The 20,290-nt window shown below is 39.0% G+C and overlaps 1 protein-coding gene across 1 annotated transcript; it reads left to right on the top strand.

Moving 5' to 3' along the window:
• Positions 1-12,628: 12,628 nt before the first annotated feature.
• LOC103524276 (iodotyrosine deiodinase 1) lies at positions 12,629-19,858 on the top strand. The gene is made up of 4 exons (XM_008489290.3): positions 12,629-12,900; positions 13,522-13,647; positions 16,877-17,067; positions 19,054-19,858. The coding sequence occupies exons 1-4, from the start codon at positions 12,636-12,638 to the stop codon at positions 19,234-19,236; spliced, it is 765 nt and encodes a 254-aa protein (XP_008487512.2). The 5' UTR covers positions 12,629-12,635; the 3' UTR covers positions 19,237-19,858.
• Positions 19,859-20,290: the final 432 nt, after the last annotated feature.

Below are 20,290 nucleotides of genomic sequence, written 5' to 3'. Positions count from 1 at the left end.
GGGATTCCGGAGCGAAGCGACGGAATTCAGCTAGTAAGTATATAAAACCTTGCTTAACTTGAAAAAAAAGAAAGAAAAAAAAAATACAAAATATTTGGTGATAATGTGTGAGGTGATAGATGTTCGTACATAGGTACTAGTACATTGTACATAATGTAGCAGGTAGGTACCTAGGTTAGTAAGTTAGTACATTGCACAATGCACATACTCAATCGTAGGTACATTGTAGTAGTTTGTTGTGTGATGAACATCCAAGGTTGCTTCTTTGTATAGAGAACAAGTAACGCCATCTGTTGGGGAAGTTGAATACTTGATCCAATCATAACGCTTTGTACAGAACAAAATGTGACGGTTTTTTTTTTTAGTTTTTACCTACCTAGGTACCTACCTAGCTAGGTATTTTTAGGGGAACCAAAAATACTTTAAGGGTAGGTTAGGTACTGACTTACCTATCCCTACTTACTTTTTTTAAGTTTTAAGAGAAGAATTACCTACATACCTGCCTGTATACAGGTCCAAAATTCATAATCTACCTAGGTACCTTATGTAGGTACCTACGTATCTAGGTGCCCACTAAATAGAATAGAATAGAATATACCTTGTTTATCCTGCTCGAATGAGACTAAAAAGTCCCTTTACCCCAGCAGTCTAAACAAAGTCTCGTGTATTTTATGGGTTTAACATTTTACAATGCATAATAATTACAATAGACCTTGCTTAATTATATATAGGTATAATGGTATATATATAAAAAAAATAATAATAATAAAAAAACTAAAGATGTGAATAACAAAATTCAAGAAAAATAGCACATCCACCAAAAAAAAAAAAAAAGAAATATTCATTTTTACAATAGATAGGCACATCCACTATTTTTTACTTTCTTCTTTTTTCATATCTACTCGGTTAAGCTGTTAATTTTCATTAGTGGAGATGTCAATTTTCATCTTCCTTTATGACATTTATTAACATTTCCATATGAAAATTAATACAGCTTTTCCCTTTATGACAAGTCCCTAATACGAAAATTAGCATTCTTTCCCTTTTATGACATTTAATACGTTTCCGAGCATTAAAATCCCCGTGTTAAAAAGTCCCGCGCTTTTCCCACGTTTCTCATCCCTCTTAATGAAAACTTCCCTTCTCTCTTTCATCAGAAAGAGATTCTCTTTTCCATTTCCCTCTTCTTCTGTCCTCTTTTTAATATCTCTTCCATCCCTTTTCCCTCCTTCTAGCTAATAAAATTTCCCACTCTCCCGCTTTTTCTCCTTTTTTACTTTCCTTATCCTATAGGAAGGAAAGTAATGTAATCGGGTCAAATTTTTGATGGTCAGTTTTTAGTGCCAAAACACGTTTTGAGGTCCCTAGAGTCTAATTAAAAAGTTTCAGCCATTGGTCCGTGTGTTTCAGTGTCTGTCTGTCTGTCTGTAAACAAAATATCTCGAGAACGAGAACAAGGATGCAACATTCCATTGTTTTCGACCGTTTTTTGGCGGTTTTCAGCTATACCGACTAAACGGTTAGAGATATTGTAAAAAATAAGGTAAAAGAACACTCAAATAAGCATCATTCAATAGGATAAGGAAGGTCGTGTGATGTTCACACCAGATTTTTTTTTTCTTCTTCTTCTTCTTCTTCTTCTTCTTCTTCTTCTTCTTCTTCTTCCCTCTATCCAATTTCTCTTCATGTCTTCTCGTTTTCATTTTACCTTGTCTCTTTTCTTCCTATTCTCGGAATCGCTTCCCACTATACCTTCTCCCTTCTCATTCCTTTATTTCCCCCGTTCTTCTCCTTCTCCATCTCCGCCTCCCCCTCCTTCTACATCTCTTCATATTCCCTCTCCTATCTTCTTCTTCCTTCCCTCCCCAATTCCTTTTCATTGCTTTATTTTTTCCACCTTCTTTTCCTATTCTAACCTTCTGTTCCTCCTCCTACCTTCTGGTTATGTTTTTAATTTACCTTTCTTCCTGCTTTCGATTTTTTTTCTCCTCCTTTTCTTCCGATTCTAACGTTCTCTTTTTCTTCCTCTTCCGACCTTCTCCCACAAGCTTTCACTTTATCATCATCTCTTACTACTTCCATTTTGGTCCTTTTCTCCTCACTCCTCTTCCTTCTACTCCTCCTCTTCTCTCTTCTTATTCCTTTTCTTTCTCTACTTACTTTCTGTTCATCTTCTCCTTTTCTTTCTCATTCCATAATCTCTCTCAAAATCTCTCTCCTTCACTTTCCTTTCCTCTTTTTCTCTTCTCCTCTTCCTTACTCTCTTATGCCTTCCTTCTCTTCCTCCCTCTTAACAATAGGGCAAATCTATTAATTTTATTGGAAATCTTTTTATATACCCAACTATGTAGGTACTTAGAGAAGACAAAGAAAAGTATAATCGAAGAAAATGTTATTTAAAATCAATGTGATTTCTCAATATTTAGCCTTAAAATACCATGTTTTACTTACATTATATTACACGAGAAAAGGCTAAATATTGAGAAATCACATTGATTGATCTCAGGTACCTACCATAAGCTTTGTACAAAACAATAGGTACAGTCATTTAAAAATAATGATTAAAAATAAAAAAGATAATAGAAAAAAAACATGATTTTTTTTCCTCCCTGCTGACAGTTTCCATTTTATTTTCATTTATGAAAAAAAAAAAAAAAAAATGTGACAGAATTTCAGTAAACTTTTATTAGTCTTCTTATTGGAAAAATATGAAAATACAAATTTTCTACCTCGCCATCCAACTAATACAGGGTGTTCAGACAAATAGCCAAAATGTCTAGGCTGGCTTAGTTATAAGTTTGAAGCACTCCTGTCCTGTAGGTTGCGGGTGCGATTCCCGCTCGGGACGAACATCATCCTAAACAGATAAGGTTATTTCTTGGGACAGCTGACTTTCTCTTATCCTGGCTCTCTTCTCTCTTCGATTTCGGGACCATAAGACCTTCAACTGTTACACCTGCAGCTCCTCAATCAAAGATCTTAAATAAGGTTTAAAAAAAAATCTCAGGCGGTTTTTTTTTTTTTTTTTTTTTTTTTTTTTTTTTTCCTCCCTGCTGACAATTTCCATTTTATTTTCAATTTGTAAAAAAAAATGTGACAGAATTTCAGTAAACTTTTATTAGTCTTCTTATTGGAAAAATATGAAAATACAAATTTTCTACCTCGCCATCCAACTAATACAGAGTGTTCAGACAAATAGCCAAAATGTCTAGGCTGGCTTAGTTATAAGTTTGAAGCACTCCTGTCCTGTAAGTTGCGGGTGCGATTCCCGCTCGGGACGAACATTATCCTAAACAGATAAGGTTATTTCTTGGGACAGCTGGCTTTCTCGTATCCTGTCTTGCTTCTCTCTTCGATTTTGGGACCATAAGACCTTTAACTGTTACACCTGCAGCTCCTCAATCAAAGCTCTTAAATATGTTTTAAAAAAATCTCAGGCTCTTTTTTTTTTGTGGGGAAATGAAGCAAACGACCGTCATAGGAATCAGAAAATCCAGCTATTTTTCCGTCACTTTAAGGATTACCCCAGGCTTATACCTAGGTGTGTATCTAAATAGGAAGATAGGTATCGTTTTTTCATGAATACCTATTCATTTTTCAAGGTCGGCTATTTGGCTGGGACACCCTGTATACTAACCACAATATTATTGAGAAAAGTAGGTTTTGCGGAGCGCTTACAGCAAAAAGTTTTACCTACTTATTTTTTATTTGAACCTGGTGTACCTACCTATTTTGTGTAACTTGTAACTAGAATCTAGAAGTTTTTCTTAGGTAGGTACAGCAGATATAGGTAGGTAACTATTAGGTACATTATTATCACGCTATATTTATTGGATAGAATAGAATAAGTATATTCTATTCTATCCTAAGCTAGGAAGAAGCAGAATAGAATACATTTATTAGTTGTTGTTATTATTATCTCATTGAATATTTATCAGTAAGGAGCCTGCCAACTTGAAAATATACCTAACTATGTAGGAATCTGTTCTCTTCTTCTTCTTATTCTTCTTCTTCTTCTTCTTCTTCTTCTTCTTCTTCTTCTTCTTCTTCTTCTTCTTCTTCGTCTTCTTCTTCTTCGTTTTCGTCTTCGAATTACAATAGACCTTGCTTAATTATATATAGGTATAATGGTATATATATAAAAAAAATAATAATAATAAAAAAACTAAAGATGTGAATAACAAAATTCAAGAAAAATAGCACATCCACCAAAAAAAAAAAAAAAGAAATATTCATTTTTACAATAGATAGGCACATCCACTATTTTTTACTTTCTTCTTTTTTCATATCTACTCGGTTAAGCTGTTAATTTTCATTAGTGGAGATGTCAATTTTCATCTTCCTTTATGACATTTATTAACATTTCCATATGAAAATTAATACAGCTTTTCCCTTTATGACAAGTCCCTAATACGAAAATTAGCATTCTTTCCCTTTTATGACATTTAATACGTTTCCGAGCATTAAAATCCCCGTGTTAAAAAGTCCCGCGCTTTTCCCACGTTTCTCATCCCTCTTAATGAAAAATTCCCTTCTCTCTTTCATCAGAAAGAGATTCTCTTTTCCATTTCCCTCTTCTTCTGTCCTCTTTTTAATATCTCTTCCATCCCTTTTCCCTCCTTCTAGCTAATAAAATTTCCCACTCTCCCGCTTTTTCTCCCTTTTTACTTTCCTTATCCTATAGGAAGGAAAGTAATGTAATCGGGTCAAATTTTCGATGGTCAGTTTTTAGTGCCAACAGATATAGGTAGGTAGCTATTAGGTACATTATTATCACGCTATATTTATTGAATATACTTATTCTATTCTATCCTAAGCTAGGAAGAAGCAGAATAGAATATATTTATTATAGCTATTATTATCTCATTGAATATTTATCACTAAGAAGCCTGCCAACTTGAAAATATACCTAACTATGTAGTTAAGAATCTGTTCTCGCTCTCTTCTTCTTCTTCTTCTTCGTCTTCGTCTTCTTCTTCGTCTTCCGACTTCTTTAGAAGAGTGGACGGAAGAAAACACAGTTGTAAACTTGAGGGAAAAACGGAGAAATTCGTAAAACCAGCACATCCACCAGAATTGAAAAGAAAGTGTGTGAAGAATCTAACGAGCTAACATAAAAAGTAGGTAAAAAAGTCGTTGGTTAAAAATTAAATAAAAATAAATATATGATCATTTCAATAATATAATTGTGAAACAATAGATAATAGGTAACTTACCATAGGTAATATCATGGGTGACGGTTTCCATAAAGGCCAGGGGCGGTCGAAATTCAGGCGCGGGCTCAACAGAAGGTTTCCCTTGACTGGTACAACCTTCCGGATGTCTGATTACTGAGGAGGAACAAGAGCTCTCGTCCGCCGAAGGATTTTCCGCCATTTTGTTTTTATCTGGAGGATTATCCGCCATTTTGTTTTTGTCCGGTGGATCATCCGCCATTTTTTTTTTATTATATCAGCAAGCACAGGTTTTTTTTATTTTACGGGCTCAAGTTTTACACTAAAGTCTCAAAATTAAATCCGGAAGACGGAAGACAAAATTTTTCTTTTCTTTTTTTTTTTTAATTGATTTATTTAGGTATTTGTGGGTATTTTTATTTCTCAGTTTGTAGATTTTAAAAGTTAATCATGAGACTTGTTCAAGCAGAGTTTGTTGAAGGTCCACCTATTTCAAATGTCTTTAATAGGTAGATAGGTAGATACTATTATTACTCAGGCACTTCTGAAGTACGGATAAAATTTTCAAATTAAATTGAAGTTTTCCTTTTAATAAATGCGATTTTAATTTAATTTTTACATTTCAATTTCAAAAAATTAAAAGGTTTTTTTCTTTTGTACCTACCTAATATATATTTTTTTACCTACCTGATAGCTCAGACAGAAGTTAGGGGTTCGAACTTTCGACTCCCAGTTTGTCTGGCCTTTCATAGGACAGAATTATTGAAAAGGAAGGAAAAGTGTTAAGAGGAAAATATTGAAAAAATGATGAAAAGTTGGGGAAAATTTCGAAAAGAAGGAAAATGAAACCGAAAAAACTCGTGATAAAGAGATACCTACCTATTTTCCTCTTTCCCTGTTTGTGAGAAAAGCGTTCTTATTTTAAAGGTCAATCGAATTTGTTCTTTCCTTCTTACATAAAAGGTCAAACTTTCCTTTTGAAGATTTCTCACACATTTTAATTGACAGGAAGTAGAGGGGTGGAATTGAGGAAGCGCGCGGCAACCAAAAAAATGAATGGGTTGAGAGAGAGAGAGAGAGAGAGAGAGGAGAGAGAGAGAAAGAGAGGAGAGAGAGAGAAAGAGAGGAGAGAGAGAGGGAGAGAGAGAAAGAGAGGGAGGAAGAAGGAGAGCGGGAGAGAGAGAGAAAGAGAGGAAGGGAGAAGGAGAGCGGGAGAGCGAGAGAGAGAGAGGAGAGAGCGGGAGAGAGAGAGAGAGAGAGAAAGAGAGAGAGGAAGAAGGTGAGCGAGAGAGAGAGGAGAGAGAGATTGCAAGGGATTAACTAATTTATTTAATTAAATTTTTTAATGTAGCTAAATAATACGGTTTTTAATCTGACCTAGAGCTGTGTTAAAAAGTCCCGCGCTTTTCCCAAGTTTCTCATCCCTCTTAATGAAAAACTCCCTTCTCTCTTTCATCAGAAAGAGATTCATTTCCCTCTTCTTCTTTCCTCTTTTTAATATCTCTTCCACCACTTTTCCCTTCTAGCTAATAAAATTTCCCACTCTCCCGCTTTTTCTCCTTTTTTACTTTCCTTATCCTATAGGAAGGAAAGTAATGTAATCGGGTCAAATTTTTGATGGTCAGTTTTTAGTGCCAAAACACGTTTTGAGGTCCCTAGAGTCTAATTAAAAAGTTTCAGCCATTGGTCCGTGTGTTTCAGTGTCTGTCTGTCTGTCTGTAAACAAAATATCTCGAGAACGAGAACAAGGATGCAACATTCCATTGTTTTCGACCGTTTTTTGGCGGTTTTCAGCTATACCGACTAAACGGTTAGAGATATTGTAAAAAATAAGGTAAAAGAACACTCAAAGAAAGAGACAGAGAGAGAGAGAAAGGAGGGAGGGAGAGAAAAACTCGTGTCAGACCCAAAATTTTGAATCCACATTAACATACGTACACCTACATCATATGTACCTAATTATAATAATTATGTTATCTACCAAACAGGTTATAGGAGCTATTTATTAATCATAAATAGAACCTACAGGGTATTTAGGTATGTACGTACGTACGTACGTACGTATGTATGACAGTGCTTATTGATAGAGATCGAATAGGACTAAAGAATATCCCAGTCAGTAGTCCGTCCAGATACTAAACACACAGGACGTCGCTTAACATCAGTGACAGAAAGTGCACTCAAAATGGTGTAAGGTCAAAAAAGAAAGAAAAAAGTCACCTAACAAGTAATTGAATACCGCCAGACCGCCACCCACCAACACAAGAGACGGGAGAGGGTACGTAAAGGGCCCAGTGCGGGATGGAAGAGAGAGTTGGAGGGGAGGGAAGAGGAGGATAGGACCAGTGCGGGATGGAAGGGAGAGTCTGAGGGGGAGGGGGGCCAGAGGGGAAGAGAGTGATGAAGAGAAGGGGAGGGGGGAGGGAGAGAGGGCAATAATAGACAGTATGGAGGATGGCGCGTTCTGGGAGATGGCGTCGAGTTTCTGTTTCCTTTTCCAGTGGCGTAGGTACGGTTGATAGTGATGATGGTCGGTATTTTATCCCAAACAGCTAAGGTTCTTTTTTTTAAGAGGTTTGACAGAGGGAACTGTAACTGCTATGGTCTTATCGTCCCGAAACCGAAGCGAGAAGGAAGTCAGGATAGGAGAAAGCCAGCCGTTCCGAAAACGAACATTATCCCATCAGGATAAAATCCGCCCCAGGCGGGAACCGAACCTGCGGCCTAGCGCTTACAAGGCAGACGCACTACCAACTAAGCTAACTAGGCTGGCAAGGGGTTCGTTCTCGAAACGGTTGTCTCTCTCCTAGCCTGTCCTTCTTCTCCCTTCGATCTCGGGAAGATAATAATGATAATAGACCCTTGAGTTAAAGGGAACTACTAGGCGAGGATAACGCCAGAGGCGTTCTCTACCACCTAAGAGCTCCATCATTATGTGATCAAGATACGAAGATAGGTCCTTAGCAGTCCTGTCACACCTCTTTAAAATTACATCTAATGATAATGTAAATGTAAATGCAGTTTCTTTTTGTTATTATGTCACAACTTTGGTGCTCACTGCAGCATTGTAGGATTTTCCCAATATGTATCTCAATAATCCTAAAATCCAATGTTTACCTACCATGCTGGCACCGGTCGCTGTGCGCATTTATATGTCATAGCTACTCATTTTCCTCACGAGGCTGAGTGGGCCCCGCAACAGCCAGTCACGGAATCAATCATTTGCATAATACAAATTTATTGACCCCGCCGGGAATCGAACCCGGGTCTCCCGCGTGCAAGGCGAGCGCAGTGACCCCACTACGCCATGGGAGCTGACTATCTAATGATAATAATAATCCGTGACTGCTCTCTTCACTTCTTTTTCTTTCTTATTTATTCCCTTCACCCTCTCACATCTCACCCTCCTGCACTATTTAACATGCTTCAGAAGCGATAATAATCATTAAATAATTTTCACCATCGTTAAAGTAATAATTTCATTATCAATATCATCATCAATATCATCATCATCATCATCATCATCATCATCATCATCATCATCATCATCATCATCATCATCATCATCATCATCATCATCATTCGTATCATCATCATCATCATCATCATCATCATCATCATCATCATCATCATCATCATCATCATCATCATCATCATCATCAATAGAATGATACTGACCTAATTGTCACTGTATAGCGCCACAAGTTTGTCACTAGTTTTTAGCTAAATCCCCTTGAAGGATGAGCTATTCATTTCAGTCACAACTTTGGGTCGGGGTAGTGTTTGTTTGGTCTTTGGGGTCACCAGGAAGATATTTGCTATGAAAAGTCTTTTTTTTACTTTTTCTTCTTTTTTTTAAAGAGGTTTGGAATTGTAACGGCTAAGAAGGTCTGATCGTCCCGAGATCGAAGAAAGAAGGGAGACAGCATAGGAGAAAGCCAGCCGTTCCGAGAACGAACGTTATCCGTTCAGGCAGACGCGCTTCCCTCCAAGCTAACTACCTAGTCACTAGTTTAAATCATCTGGAGTTGAGTTTTTAAACCTTTGGAGAATAGATGACTCCACTAACATCCTGCATGACTCAACTAACAGAACATGACTCAATCTCTATCATAAATTGGAATTTCCAATTTGGCCTAAAAAGGTCCTTCTCTATAAATGACGAAATAGCTCCTGAATAACGAAACCATTTTTAGGATTTGCTGAACACTACAGCTGACACTGAGGTTGGTTTATTGAATTATTGCTTTTCATTCCAAATTTTCATCATGGTTTAATTTAAATTGATCTCAAGGGCAAAGTAAACTTGCATGACTTGCATCTACTTTTAACAAACGCAGTGTGCCTGAAGGCATTGTGATGTGTTCCAATACTACCAATCCATTTGACCTCAATTATACTCCTAAACTCATGTCCCATGTGACTATTGGGAATGAACAGTTTCCAAGAGTGATCAACAGCAATGTGATCAAAGTAATCACTGAACAAACACCAGAGATGAGCTGCAGCAAATTCGTTATCATACAGATTGAGAAGAAAATAGAATACCTATAGTTGAAACAGAATACCTGTAACGGCAGAGTAAACAAAACACCGACACACTTGGCAACGTGATATCCACAGGTGAAATGTTGGAAACATTGACGATTTGACAACACTGCACGAATTTCTCACCGTAGTGACACGAGGGGAAAAAACAAACGAAAAACACACAAATTTAGGCGAATAAAAACAATAACTCATTTTTCCCCGACAGATAAAGCTATACCTATAACCATCTACTGAAGAAAAACATCAGAGATGTGTACAGGCTTGTTGTTAAATAACACGAGAGAAGAAAAACACATTTGTACACGCGTGCGAGCGGCCGCGAATTCGAACGAAAAAACCCGACGGGGAAACTCGGTGAAATAGTTGAACTAATTGAAGAGGACGAAGAAAAAGAAACAAGAAGAGGAGGAGGAGAAGAAGAGGAGAAGAGGAAGAGAAGTAAGAAGAAGAGGAGAAGGAAAAGAGGAAACGAAACAAGAAGAAGGAGAGGAAAAGAAGCAACAAGGAGAGGAGGAGAAGAAGTGACAAGGATGCAACACAAAACGTTTGGTTGAGATGGTTGCTGCGCTTGGCGGTATTTTGACTGCTTTTGGACAGATTTCGACCGATTTTGGTGGTTTTCAGCTATAGCGACAAAACGGTTAGAAATATTGTAAAAGTTAGGGTAAAAGAACACTCAAATAAGCATCATTCAATAGGATAAGGAAAGTCGTGTGATGTTCACACCAGATTTTTTATCTTCACCTCCTCCTTTTTTTCATCTCCTTCGTCCTCTCCTCTTTCTTCGTTTTTTCCTCCTCTTCTTCTTCATTGTCTTCTTCTTATCCTTCATCATCTCTTCTTTCTCCGTTTTCTTGTTCTGTTTTCCTACATTGTCTTCTTCCTCCTCCTCCTCCTCCTCCTCCTCCTCCTCCTCCTCCTCCTCCTCCTCCTCCTCCTCCTCCTCCTCCTCCTCCTCCTCCTCCTCCTCCTCCTCCTCCTCCTCCTCCTCCTCCTCCTCCTCCTCCTCCTCCTCCTCCTCCTCCTCCTCCTCCTCCTCCTCCTCCTCCTCCTCCTCCTCCTCCTCCTCCTCCTCCTCCTCCTCCTCCTCCTCCTCCTCCTCCTCCTCCTCCTCCTCCTCCTCCTCCTCCTCCTCCTCCTCCTCCTTCCCCCCCTCCTTTTATGTTCTTTCTTTTTTCCTCTTCCCGCTTTTTCTTTATCTTTTCCATTCTCGCTCGTCCATCTACTTCTCCTTCCTCTTCTTCCTCCTATTCCTCCTCTTCCTCCTCCTCATTCTTTTCCTGTTTGTTCAATCCACCACCCTCCGTGACCCACATTCTGCATTCATCCCGTTCAAAATCTCGTTTGCTTTGTAAGCATACAGTAAGGATAAGGTACAGAATACACAATGTTTAAATCTAGTACGTACTTTGCCACTATGCTTGCATTCTCGCCTCTTTTCCAGAAGTGTCTGAATGCACCATCACCGAAGTTAAGCAACGTTGCGCGTGGTTGGTATCCGAACGGGTGACCGTCTGGGTGACACGTGCTGCTGGGTAGGGGTGCACAGGTGCACTCAGATTAAGATGACGTAAAAGGATTGTCCCTTTGAAAAAAACCTGTAGTAGATACATACGTACATACATGATATAGGGCGTTTCATCGATCCGATGTTGCCGCAGTTGTCCCAATTGGTCCCAGGCATGTTGAGCTCCTCATGTGACTACATACGTACGTACAGACCATGGGCTAAAAATCACTTTTTTGACATCAGGGGATCCCAAAACGGATATTTCCAACCACCGATTTTGAACATTTGGACCGATAAAAATCACTTTTTTGACATCAGGGGATCCCAAAACGGATATTTCCAACCATTTCCCGATTTTGAAAATTTGGACCGATTGCAATACTTTCATTATCAGGGGACCCCAAAACGGATATTTCCACCCATTTCCCGATTTTGAAAATTTGGACCGATTGCAATACTTTCATTACAGTATACTGTAGTCGCTATACTGCAGTAATAGAAAGTAAAAAAAAATACTCCATCTTCTTCTCTTTTGCCTCCACTTTCTCCTCTTTATTTTAGTTCTCATTTTCTTCATCCTTTCTTCCCACTTCTTCCTTCTCTTTCTCATCCTCTTCCATTTTTTTCTCTCCATTCCGTCACCTTACGTCTAGCTAGTTCCATATTAAAGATTGATGTAGTCCATGTCCCTGCTGGCTAAGTGTGTGATCTTGCATTTGATCCAACGTAAAGTAATATGGAACAAGCTAGACGTAAGATCCTTGACGGATAAGTTTTCGTGGACCTTTAGTAAGACAGCTTTTTGGACTGGCATGTAATGTGGGCTAGTAAAAGTTTCTTAAAGTTCCCTTCATGTCCAACTCACAATTAAAGAGTAATTTCCTTATGTCCTACCTACTACTTTGGTAGATATCTACATTAATAATTGATAACTAGTTTTGTTTGCATATGTGGTAGTCGTTCGTTTGTTTTGATGGGGGATTGGTAAGTCGTCATGGTGATTGATTGCCCATTGTTTATTCCCGATTAGCCTCAGGGTGAGTTTATCAATGAACATGTCGTAAAACTAGGCTAAATTATCATCGGTTATCAAATGGCCTTTTGATTCTCTGGTTAACACGAATCAGCTGTTTGCAAAGTATGACATTGTTATTTAAGGGCCCCCCTTCTATAAAACTTGGAGCATTCACCCCTTCCCCCTCCCCTTAACCCACTACTGAACCAAAGGGCCTCCAAATGAAATCTTGCGGATATTTTAGCAACTGAAGAAGTGCCTATAATACGCCACTGCTTGAGTTTATCTAAGGCCAGCCACTCACTATCAGGTAGACCTGATCAGACGTACCTGTCAGGTCTAACTGATAGTGAGTGGCTGGCCTCACGCAAACATATTTGCTTAAATGTTTCCAGTGATGGAAAACAACACGAAGACTCCCGAAGGTCCCTCGAACGCGGAGTCGGAAACAGACGAAGACGACGAGTTTGCCCCCGCCCTCCCCGAAGCGTTGGATCACATCTCGTACGATTTTGTCAAGAAGAGTGTCGAGGACATTCGGCAAAGATCGGAAGAATTCTATCAGTTGATGAACGCTAGGAGAACGGTGCGGTTTTTCAGCGACGAAGCGGTACCCAAGGAGATTATCCATAATATTATCAAAACCGCAGGTGAATCAGGAATGGTCAAAATCAGTAGGTGCAAGACAAGTAGGCTCAAGAAAATGTTGGGAAGAGGTTGAGAGATTTGAAAGTTAAACTGTGTTCACACATAGTCGACGCCGACGATCGACGAGATGAAGAGCTGAAAATAGTCGCCTATTATTGAGGAAGTGTAAAGTTCCAGTCGACTATGTTTGGACACACCTTTAGAGTTAAGAGAGACAGGGGAAGACCTAAAGTGAGATTTATGGACAAAATAAAACAGAATTTGAGAGGTGTATAGAATAGGTTGATCAAAAATTTTGGGCTACAGTAAATATTTGTCAGTGTGGGGGTTTCTTAAAATTGGCAATGCCGATCTGACGGCAAACTTTGGTCAGCCAGCCTAGTTAGCTTGGTTGGTAGTGCGTGTAACCGCTACCTTGTAAGCGCTAGGCCGCGGGTCCGATTCCCGTCGGGGGTGGATTTTATCCTGAACGTTAATGTTCGTTCTCGGAACGGCTGGCTTTCTCCTATCCTGTCTTCCTTCTCTCTTCGATTTCGGGACGATAAGACCTGGCAGTTACAGCTCCCTCCATGAAACCTCTTTAAAATAATAATAATAATAATAAACTTGGTCTGTTTATTCAGGCACCTCACCAAGTGGAGCGCATACAGAACCGTGGACATTTGTCATCGTTGAAGACAAGGACATGAAAGCCAAGATCCGAGATATTGTGGAATCCGAGGAGCGAATCAACTATGACAAACGAATGGGTGAGTAGAATCAAAAATGACAAGCGAATCGGTAAGATGATGTAGATCAGATTCCTATAAGATGCCACAAACTAGGCAACTCAGGCAACCCACATCAAATTCATGATAAGAGTGAAGGTCCTCTATTTAACTCTATCACATTACACATTGCCTTTCTTATTGTATAATTAATCCTATCTACCTATAAGTCAAAAGATTCGCGGGTTCGATCCCCGCTTGGGCGGATTTTTTTCCAAATCCGATAAGGTTCGTTCTCGGAACGATTGGCTCTCTCCTATCAAGTTTTTTTTTCAACCTAAACCAGTGTTCTTCCTTCTCTCTTCGCTTTCGGGACGAGAAGACCTTGATAGTTACAGTTCCCTCTTTCAAAGTTTTTGAAAAAAAAAAAAAAAAAAAAAAAAAAAAAAAAAAAAAAATTCTTAAACGCTGGTAAAAAAACAATAAGAAATAAATTAAAAAAATAATTAATTAAATAATTAATAGTATGTCACTGGTGGAAAGTCCCAGACAAACGATTTCCGTGGCTGTCTTGTCATAAGAGAAATGAAATATTAACCTGGGTTAGGTTAAAGGTTGATTGCAGACAGTCTTATGACAAGACAGTCTAACCTTCCGATATTGTAAAACGTCCTGAGGGGCAGACTTAAGCCTGCAACTCACGTTCAGATCGCCTGATAGGTCGCGGTCTGAGTGGTGGAAAAAGCTTCAGTTCTAGGTATGCCAGACCGTCTGAGACACTTAGGTCTGAAGGGCCGTTTAGACGCTCAATCCCGGACTGCAGTCCAGTGTGACAGAAATCAGCTCGCGTCAATAGTTCGTTTCGAATCTCGTTTTCGTAGAGTCGTTTTTCGACCCACTTAACCATATTTGGCACCCACCTTGACAGCACCGTAGCCAGGAATCTGTTGAACCAATTTGGTCATCCTGCTTTTCAGACCTTCTCGGGAAAATTTATCGACGGCACCCGAGGTAGATGCCATTCTAGTGGCAGAATTGTCACACGGTAAAGGTGCGTTTATGTTAGGTATATGTATGTGGGTGTAACTTCAATGTCAGTTTTACCATGAGCATTTGCTTTCACAGATGGATAGATAGGTATTGGTATTGAATACCTACTTTAGTAAAATAGTCTTTTTTTATGAAATGTTAGAGCAGTTATACTAGTTAGAGTATCGAAAATTCAACAAATACCTACATATACATAGGTAAAGGTAGCTTGTAAAGTAGTCCTATTAGTGCAGTTGCAAAGGCAAACACACTGGATTCATAACCGAAAAGACTTTGGTTCGAATCCCTGAAAAAAAAATCTGAGAAAAAATGGACTATGATTAACCGTCGTATGTATGAAATCTAAAGATAAACTTAAGTTTAACTTAAGACGAACAATGTTGCCAATTTCATGTCATTTCTTGAGATAACTGGCTAGATTTCATGAAATTTGGCAAGATTTTCATTTCAAGTTAAACTTAAGTTTATCTTTAGATTTCATACATACGACGGTCAATCTGTATGCAAAATTCGACATACTGTCTCCAGCATTTCCTGGGCTATAGCACGAATTTCTTGATAAAAGCACCTGTTGACTCATCCAGAGTCCTTGTCCAATAAATACACACCTTGTTTTTAACATATTTCCATAAAAAAAAGTCGCACGAGCTAAGATCGGGTGAGGAGGGAGGAAAATGAAAATGGGTGCGAAACTTCATCTGAGCATTAGTCACAAATTCACCACTTTTAAGAAATGCCTCCACAGCGAAAGCTCGATGTTGCGGGGTCCACGACTACATTGTAACAAAACCTTATTGAACAAGTTCTACCGTTTTTGGCGTTTTTGCCGAGCGTGTGAGATTTTTTCCCTACGTGCGTGTACTCACGGGTTTTAAACAAAGTTCTACGTAATTCAAGCTTGGGAAGGATTTGCGATTTCAATTCAAACATTCCACACCCATATGCAATTATGCATGCAATAGTAAAGACTCCTACATTTCCTACACTAACGCTATAGTAATATTATTCAAGCTGGAAAAACATCATTTCTATCAAGGTCAGTCCATATCAATATTATCGCAGATGGGTCTATGGCAGACTATGGCTCTATGGTGAGTATTGTAGGTTTTATATAAAAAATATATATACAGATTCCCCACCTTTATCGACGGCACCCGAGGTAGATGCCATTCTAGTGGCAGAATTGTCACACGGTAAAGGTGCGTTTATGTTAGGTATATGTATGTGGGTGTAACTTCAATGTCAGTTTTACCATGAGCATTTGCTTTCACAGATGTATAGATAGGTAGGTACACGCGTTAAAAATCCGAACGTCAGTACACGCGTGTAAAAAATCTCACACCTGGTTTTGCTTTGTATTTCGTTCTGTTTGAAGAATTATGTAATATTTTTAAGATAGATTAAGTTGGTTTATGAATTCAAAATATATTTAAAGTAGTTTCAGCAACTTTTTTTAAACAGTTGCAGTTCAAACCCCTGGTTTGACATTTTTTTAATTTTCCTAAGCAAAATAGTGTACACGAATCGAATAAAAAGGGGATGATAATTGGGTATTTATTTACGTTTTTCAGTCATAAAGAAATCAGAAAATAGAACACTTCTGAATTTGAAACAAACCGTTGAGCGGATTCGAACGGCCGACCTCTAGAACAGAAGTCCGACCTCTAGAAATATTACCAATTTGTCATCGTTGAAGACAAGGACATGAAAGCCAAGATCCGAGATATTGTGGAATCCGAGGAGCGAATCAACTATGACAAACGAATGGGTGAGTAGAATCAAAAATGACAAGCGAATCGGTAAGATCGCGTTTTAGGAAGTCGGAGTTGACTTCAATTCTGGATTGGACTGGGGATTAAGTAAAGCTCAATCCTACATTGATTTCAATTCTGATTTGGTAAACCCCGCTCTAGAAGAACCTAATACATAGGCTGTATGTTTCTTTCGGGAAATAAACTAGTAACTGGTTCATACAAATTCATTCCCAGTAAAAACTTCAGCAATTATACTCGTACAGTGACTGACATTATGACTCCTAAACCATTTTCACATTTTCTTGTGCATAGTCAGTCCTGAATTATAGAGGTGAGTCTATGTCTACACATAGTCGATTGACCATCGATCAGAGTGAATAGACGGCCTGTTGACTATGTTTCGACACAACTTAATGTCTTCTTAACCCTCTTTGAAAATCAATTCCTGTTGGCTTCCCTTCCTCCAGGAAAAGAATGGACCACGGACTTGAGACCCCTGAAGACCTCTTGGCAGAAGGAGTATCTCACCACTGCGCCCTACTTGGTGGTCGTGTTCAAACAGACATACGGATTCAAGGAGGAAGGAAAGAGGAAGAAGCATTACTACCATGAGATGAGCGTTTCACTAGCCTGCGGAATAATGCTGGCCGCCATCCAAGTAAGTCGTCGCGTCGGCGCGAACGACCTACTGTCCCTAGCGTTAAAGCGGATGTTTCATAGAGGGAACTGTATGTGCTAGCGTCTTATCGTCCTGAAATCGAAGAGAGAAGAAAGACAGAATAGGAGAAAGCCAGCCGTTCCGAGAACGAACCTTATCTCTTCAGGATAAAATCCGCCCCGAGCGGGAATCGAACCCGCGGCCTAGAAAAAAGATGAGTCGTAGCCAGCCTAGTTCGCTTGGTTGGTGGCGCGTCTGCCTTGTAAGCGCTAGGCCGCGGGGGTGATTCCCGCCCGGGGCGGATTTTATCCTGAACGGATAAGGTTCGTTCTCTGAACGGCTGGCTTTCTCCTATCCTCTCTTCTTCTCTCTTCGATTTGGGGACGATAAGACCTTGGCAGTTACAGTTCCCTCAATCAAACCTCTTTTAACCCGTGAGTACACGCACATAGGGAAAAAATCTCACACGCTCGGCAAAAACGGTAGAACTTGTTCAATATTGGCCCTAACCTGAAACAAAACTCATTGCTAGTATAAAAGTAACAATAGCTAGTATAAAAGTAAAACCATAGTTAGTATAAAAGTAACAATGCTAGGTAGTAACAATAACATTTCTCTTCCATATGGAAAGATAACTCACGCGGAGTTACTAGGAGCAGCATTAGTAACAAAATAAAAAAATTCTGGTGTGAACATCAGACGACTTTCTATTACCTAAATAAGTAATTACCTAACGAAACAAATTAAATAGGCAATTTTTTCCGAAAAATAATCAAAAAATTAGTGAGTCAATGTCATTGTAGGTAGGTATGAAATCACAAATTAAATAGGCAATTTTTTCCGAAAAAATAATCAAAAAGATAGTGAGTCAATATCATTTTCAACAAAATCCTCACCTAGTAGGTATAGAAGTCATTTTTTGGTTAGCTCACCAAAAATCTGGTTAGTTTTGGTCCGGACCTCAGCATTTCACATGGCTTCATTGGGTTCTTGCATAGTTCGATTTTTCTTCGGAAGTGAAACGAAGTGAACCAAGCTTCAACAGAATTCTTTCTGGTCAGCCTAAAGCCCAAACTAAAAATCCCACACTTCCCTAAAATCACTATGCATAGTGTACCTATCATAAATACCTCTTTACCTATCATAAATTTCATGTGTACGTTCCCTCTATGCATAGCGTAACAGAAAGTAAAACCATCCAGCCTCTTTCTGACATTGAAATTCGCTGCACCTACGCTCGCAACACGACAGAGCGAAGCACTTGGGCAATCCACAGCGAACTTGTAAAAAAATGTTTACGAGAGACTCTCTCAACACTCAGTCATACGCTGAACACATCGAACGATCGGGGAAAAATTTACGCTCGATTGCCTCATATTTTTTCCTATCAGTGAAGACGATTATTTTTCCAAGTGAGAGAGAGCTTATGGTTTGGTCGGTATTTTCCAAAGTTTTCAGTGCGGACAGAAACGGAAAGTTCCTCATGAAAGGAAAAGGGGCCGAAACTTTCGCCCTGTGGTACGCCTGTTGATTTGCGTTTGATTTTCAGTGATAGTTAATTTGATAATGTGAATAAAAAGTGAAACAATTATTGCGTTTAATTAGTGAAAAATACCGACAGGTGTTTATGTTGACTAGCAGTTCGGTGTAAAAGCAGTAAAACTAGGAAAGATTTGATCAAAGGTTTGATCGGATTCAAAGTCTAATGAGAAAAGTGTCTGTATTGTTTTGTACAAAGCTTATGGTACCTGAGATCAATCACATTGAGAAAAGTGTTTCAGTATGACCTGTTTGCCGAAATCCATCAAGATCAGAGTAGACTAACCGTTTGAGAATCGAAAGTTATAGTGGAGTCGAATTTTCCTTTTGGAATCTGAGACGATTTCCCCTCTTCTGAAGCTACCGGAATCAGTTCAACCACTGGGTGTTTGAATAGGTTCTTGCACAAAATCTCATTTACAAAATATTCCTCTTTTGTTTCCTCAGTACTGTGGCTTGGTCACTCTCACCAGCACACCGCTCAACGCCGGCCCCGCTCTGAGAACGCTCCTAGACCGTCCGGGGAATGAGAAGCTCGCCCTCCTTCTCCCCATCGGATATCCGGCTCTGGACTGCACAGTGCCCAACTTGAAGAGGAAAGACATTGAAGATATTATAGTGGAATTCTGAGCAGTGGCGGAGGGCAATGTTATAAAATGGGAGTGTAAAGGCCCATTCCTACTTGTCGTTCGGGGGGAAAAAAATCGTGTCGTGCGTAACTGGGAACACTGGGGTGCAATGGTATTACATACTGAACTCCTCATACAGGAATTTCACCAGAAAAGACAAAGGCCCATTTCAATGTAATGTAACATGGGAACACACTCATTACTCACTAGTCTCATTTGAATTACATTGTCTACAGGACATTCGGAAAAAAGCCGGATGAAACTTACGACAAGCGGGAACGGGCCTTAAATAGATCACTTTGAATTTAAATGATCTGGAAAACTGGATATTTCGTACGTGAAATTTTAGTTTATTTTTTTTATTATTATTTTAATTTTTAGTAAATAGATATAAATAATTCATTGTTCGTTATCCGTAGTGTAGTCGCTCGCCTGGTAAACAGAAGGGCGCGTGTTCAATCCCAGCCGAGGTTAAGAATTTTATCCTCAATATACCTAGGTAATTTGAGAATTCGATCACAGTAATAGAAGTAATTCGGTGGTAATCGAACCCTCAACCTAGCACTTACAAGGCAGGCTACAGGCTACCTTCCAAGCTAACTAGGCTGGCAAAGCCCCTTACATATTATGAAGTCTGTTTTAGTTTTGAAAGAATTTCCATATTTCTTTCCGAATCTGAAAGCTTTTACAGATTTCTAGATGGACAGAATCAAGCAGAAAAGAACCATTCATAATTGGAATTGTCTTATGGGTGGTTCTTTTCTGCTCAATGCTGTCCAGATATCATACCCTACCTAAATTATCCAGTAGGTACCTATGTATAATTAGTATCCCCCCAAAAAAACACTTCGTGTTAAAAAAAATTATCAATGTGGGACCTCCCTTCTACCTTAGCTCTTCTCAAGAAAATATTATCTAAATAATTTTCCATCACTCCTATATCAATTACCTTGCTGTTGAACCAATGATCCTGGATTACGAAACCTAGATCTTGACCCGCTAGAGAGGAAAAAGTGACTTTTAGGGGAAAAATTCTAAATTATCGCTCGAGTTGA

Source organism: Diaphorina citri, unplaced genomic scaffold, assembly GCF_000475195.1.
Source record: "Diaphorina citri unplaced genomic scaffold, Diaci psyllid genome assembly version 1.1 scaffold90, whole genome shotgun sequence".
Lineage (NCBI taxonomy): Eukaryota > Metazoa > Arthropoda > Insecta > Hemiptera > Psyllidae > Diaphorina > Diaphorina citri.
This window is presented reverse-complemented; position numbering and strand designations above follow the sequence as displayed.

Coding starts and splice junctions, on each gene's coding strand:
- LOC103524276 (XM_008489290.3), top strand. CDS start 12,636: ATGTTTCCAGTGATGGAAAACAACACGAAGACTCCCGAAGGTCCCTCG. Junction 12,901..13,521: donor TAATATTATCAAAACCGCAG/GTGAATCAGGAA, acceptor CTGTTTATTCAG/GCACCTCACCAAGTGGAGCG. Junction 17,068..19,053: donor TAATGCTGGCCGCCATCCAA/GTAAGTCGTCGC, acceptor TTGTTTCCTCAG/TACTGTGGCTTGGTCACTCT.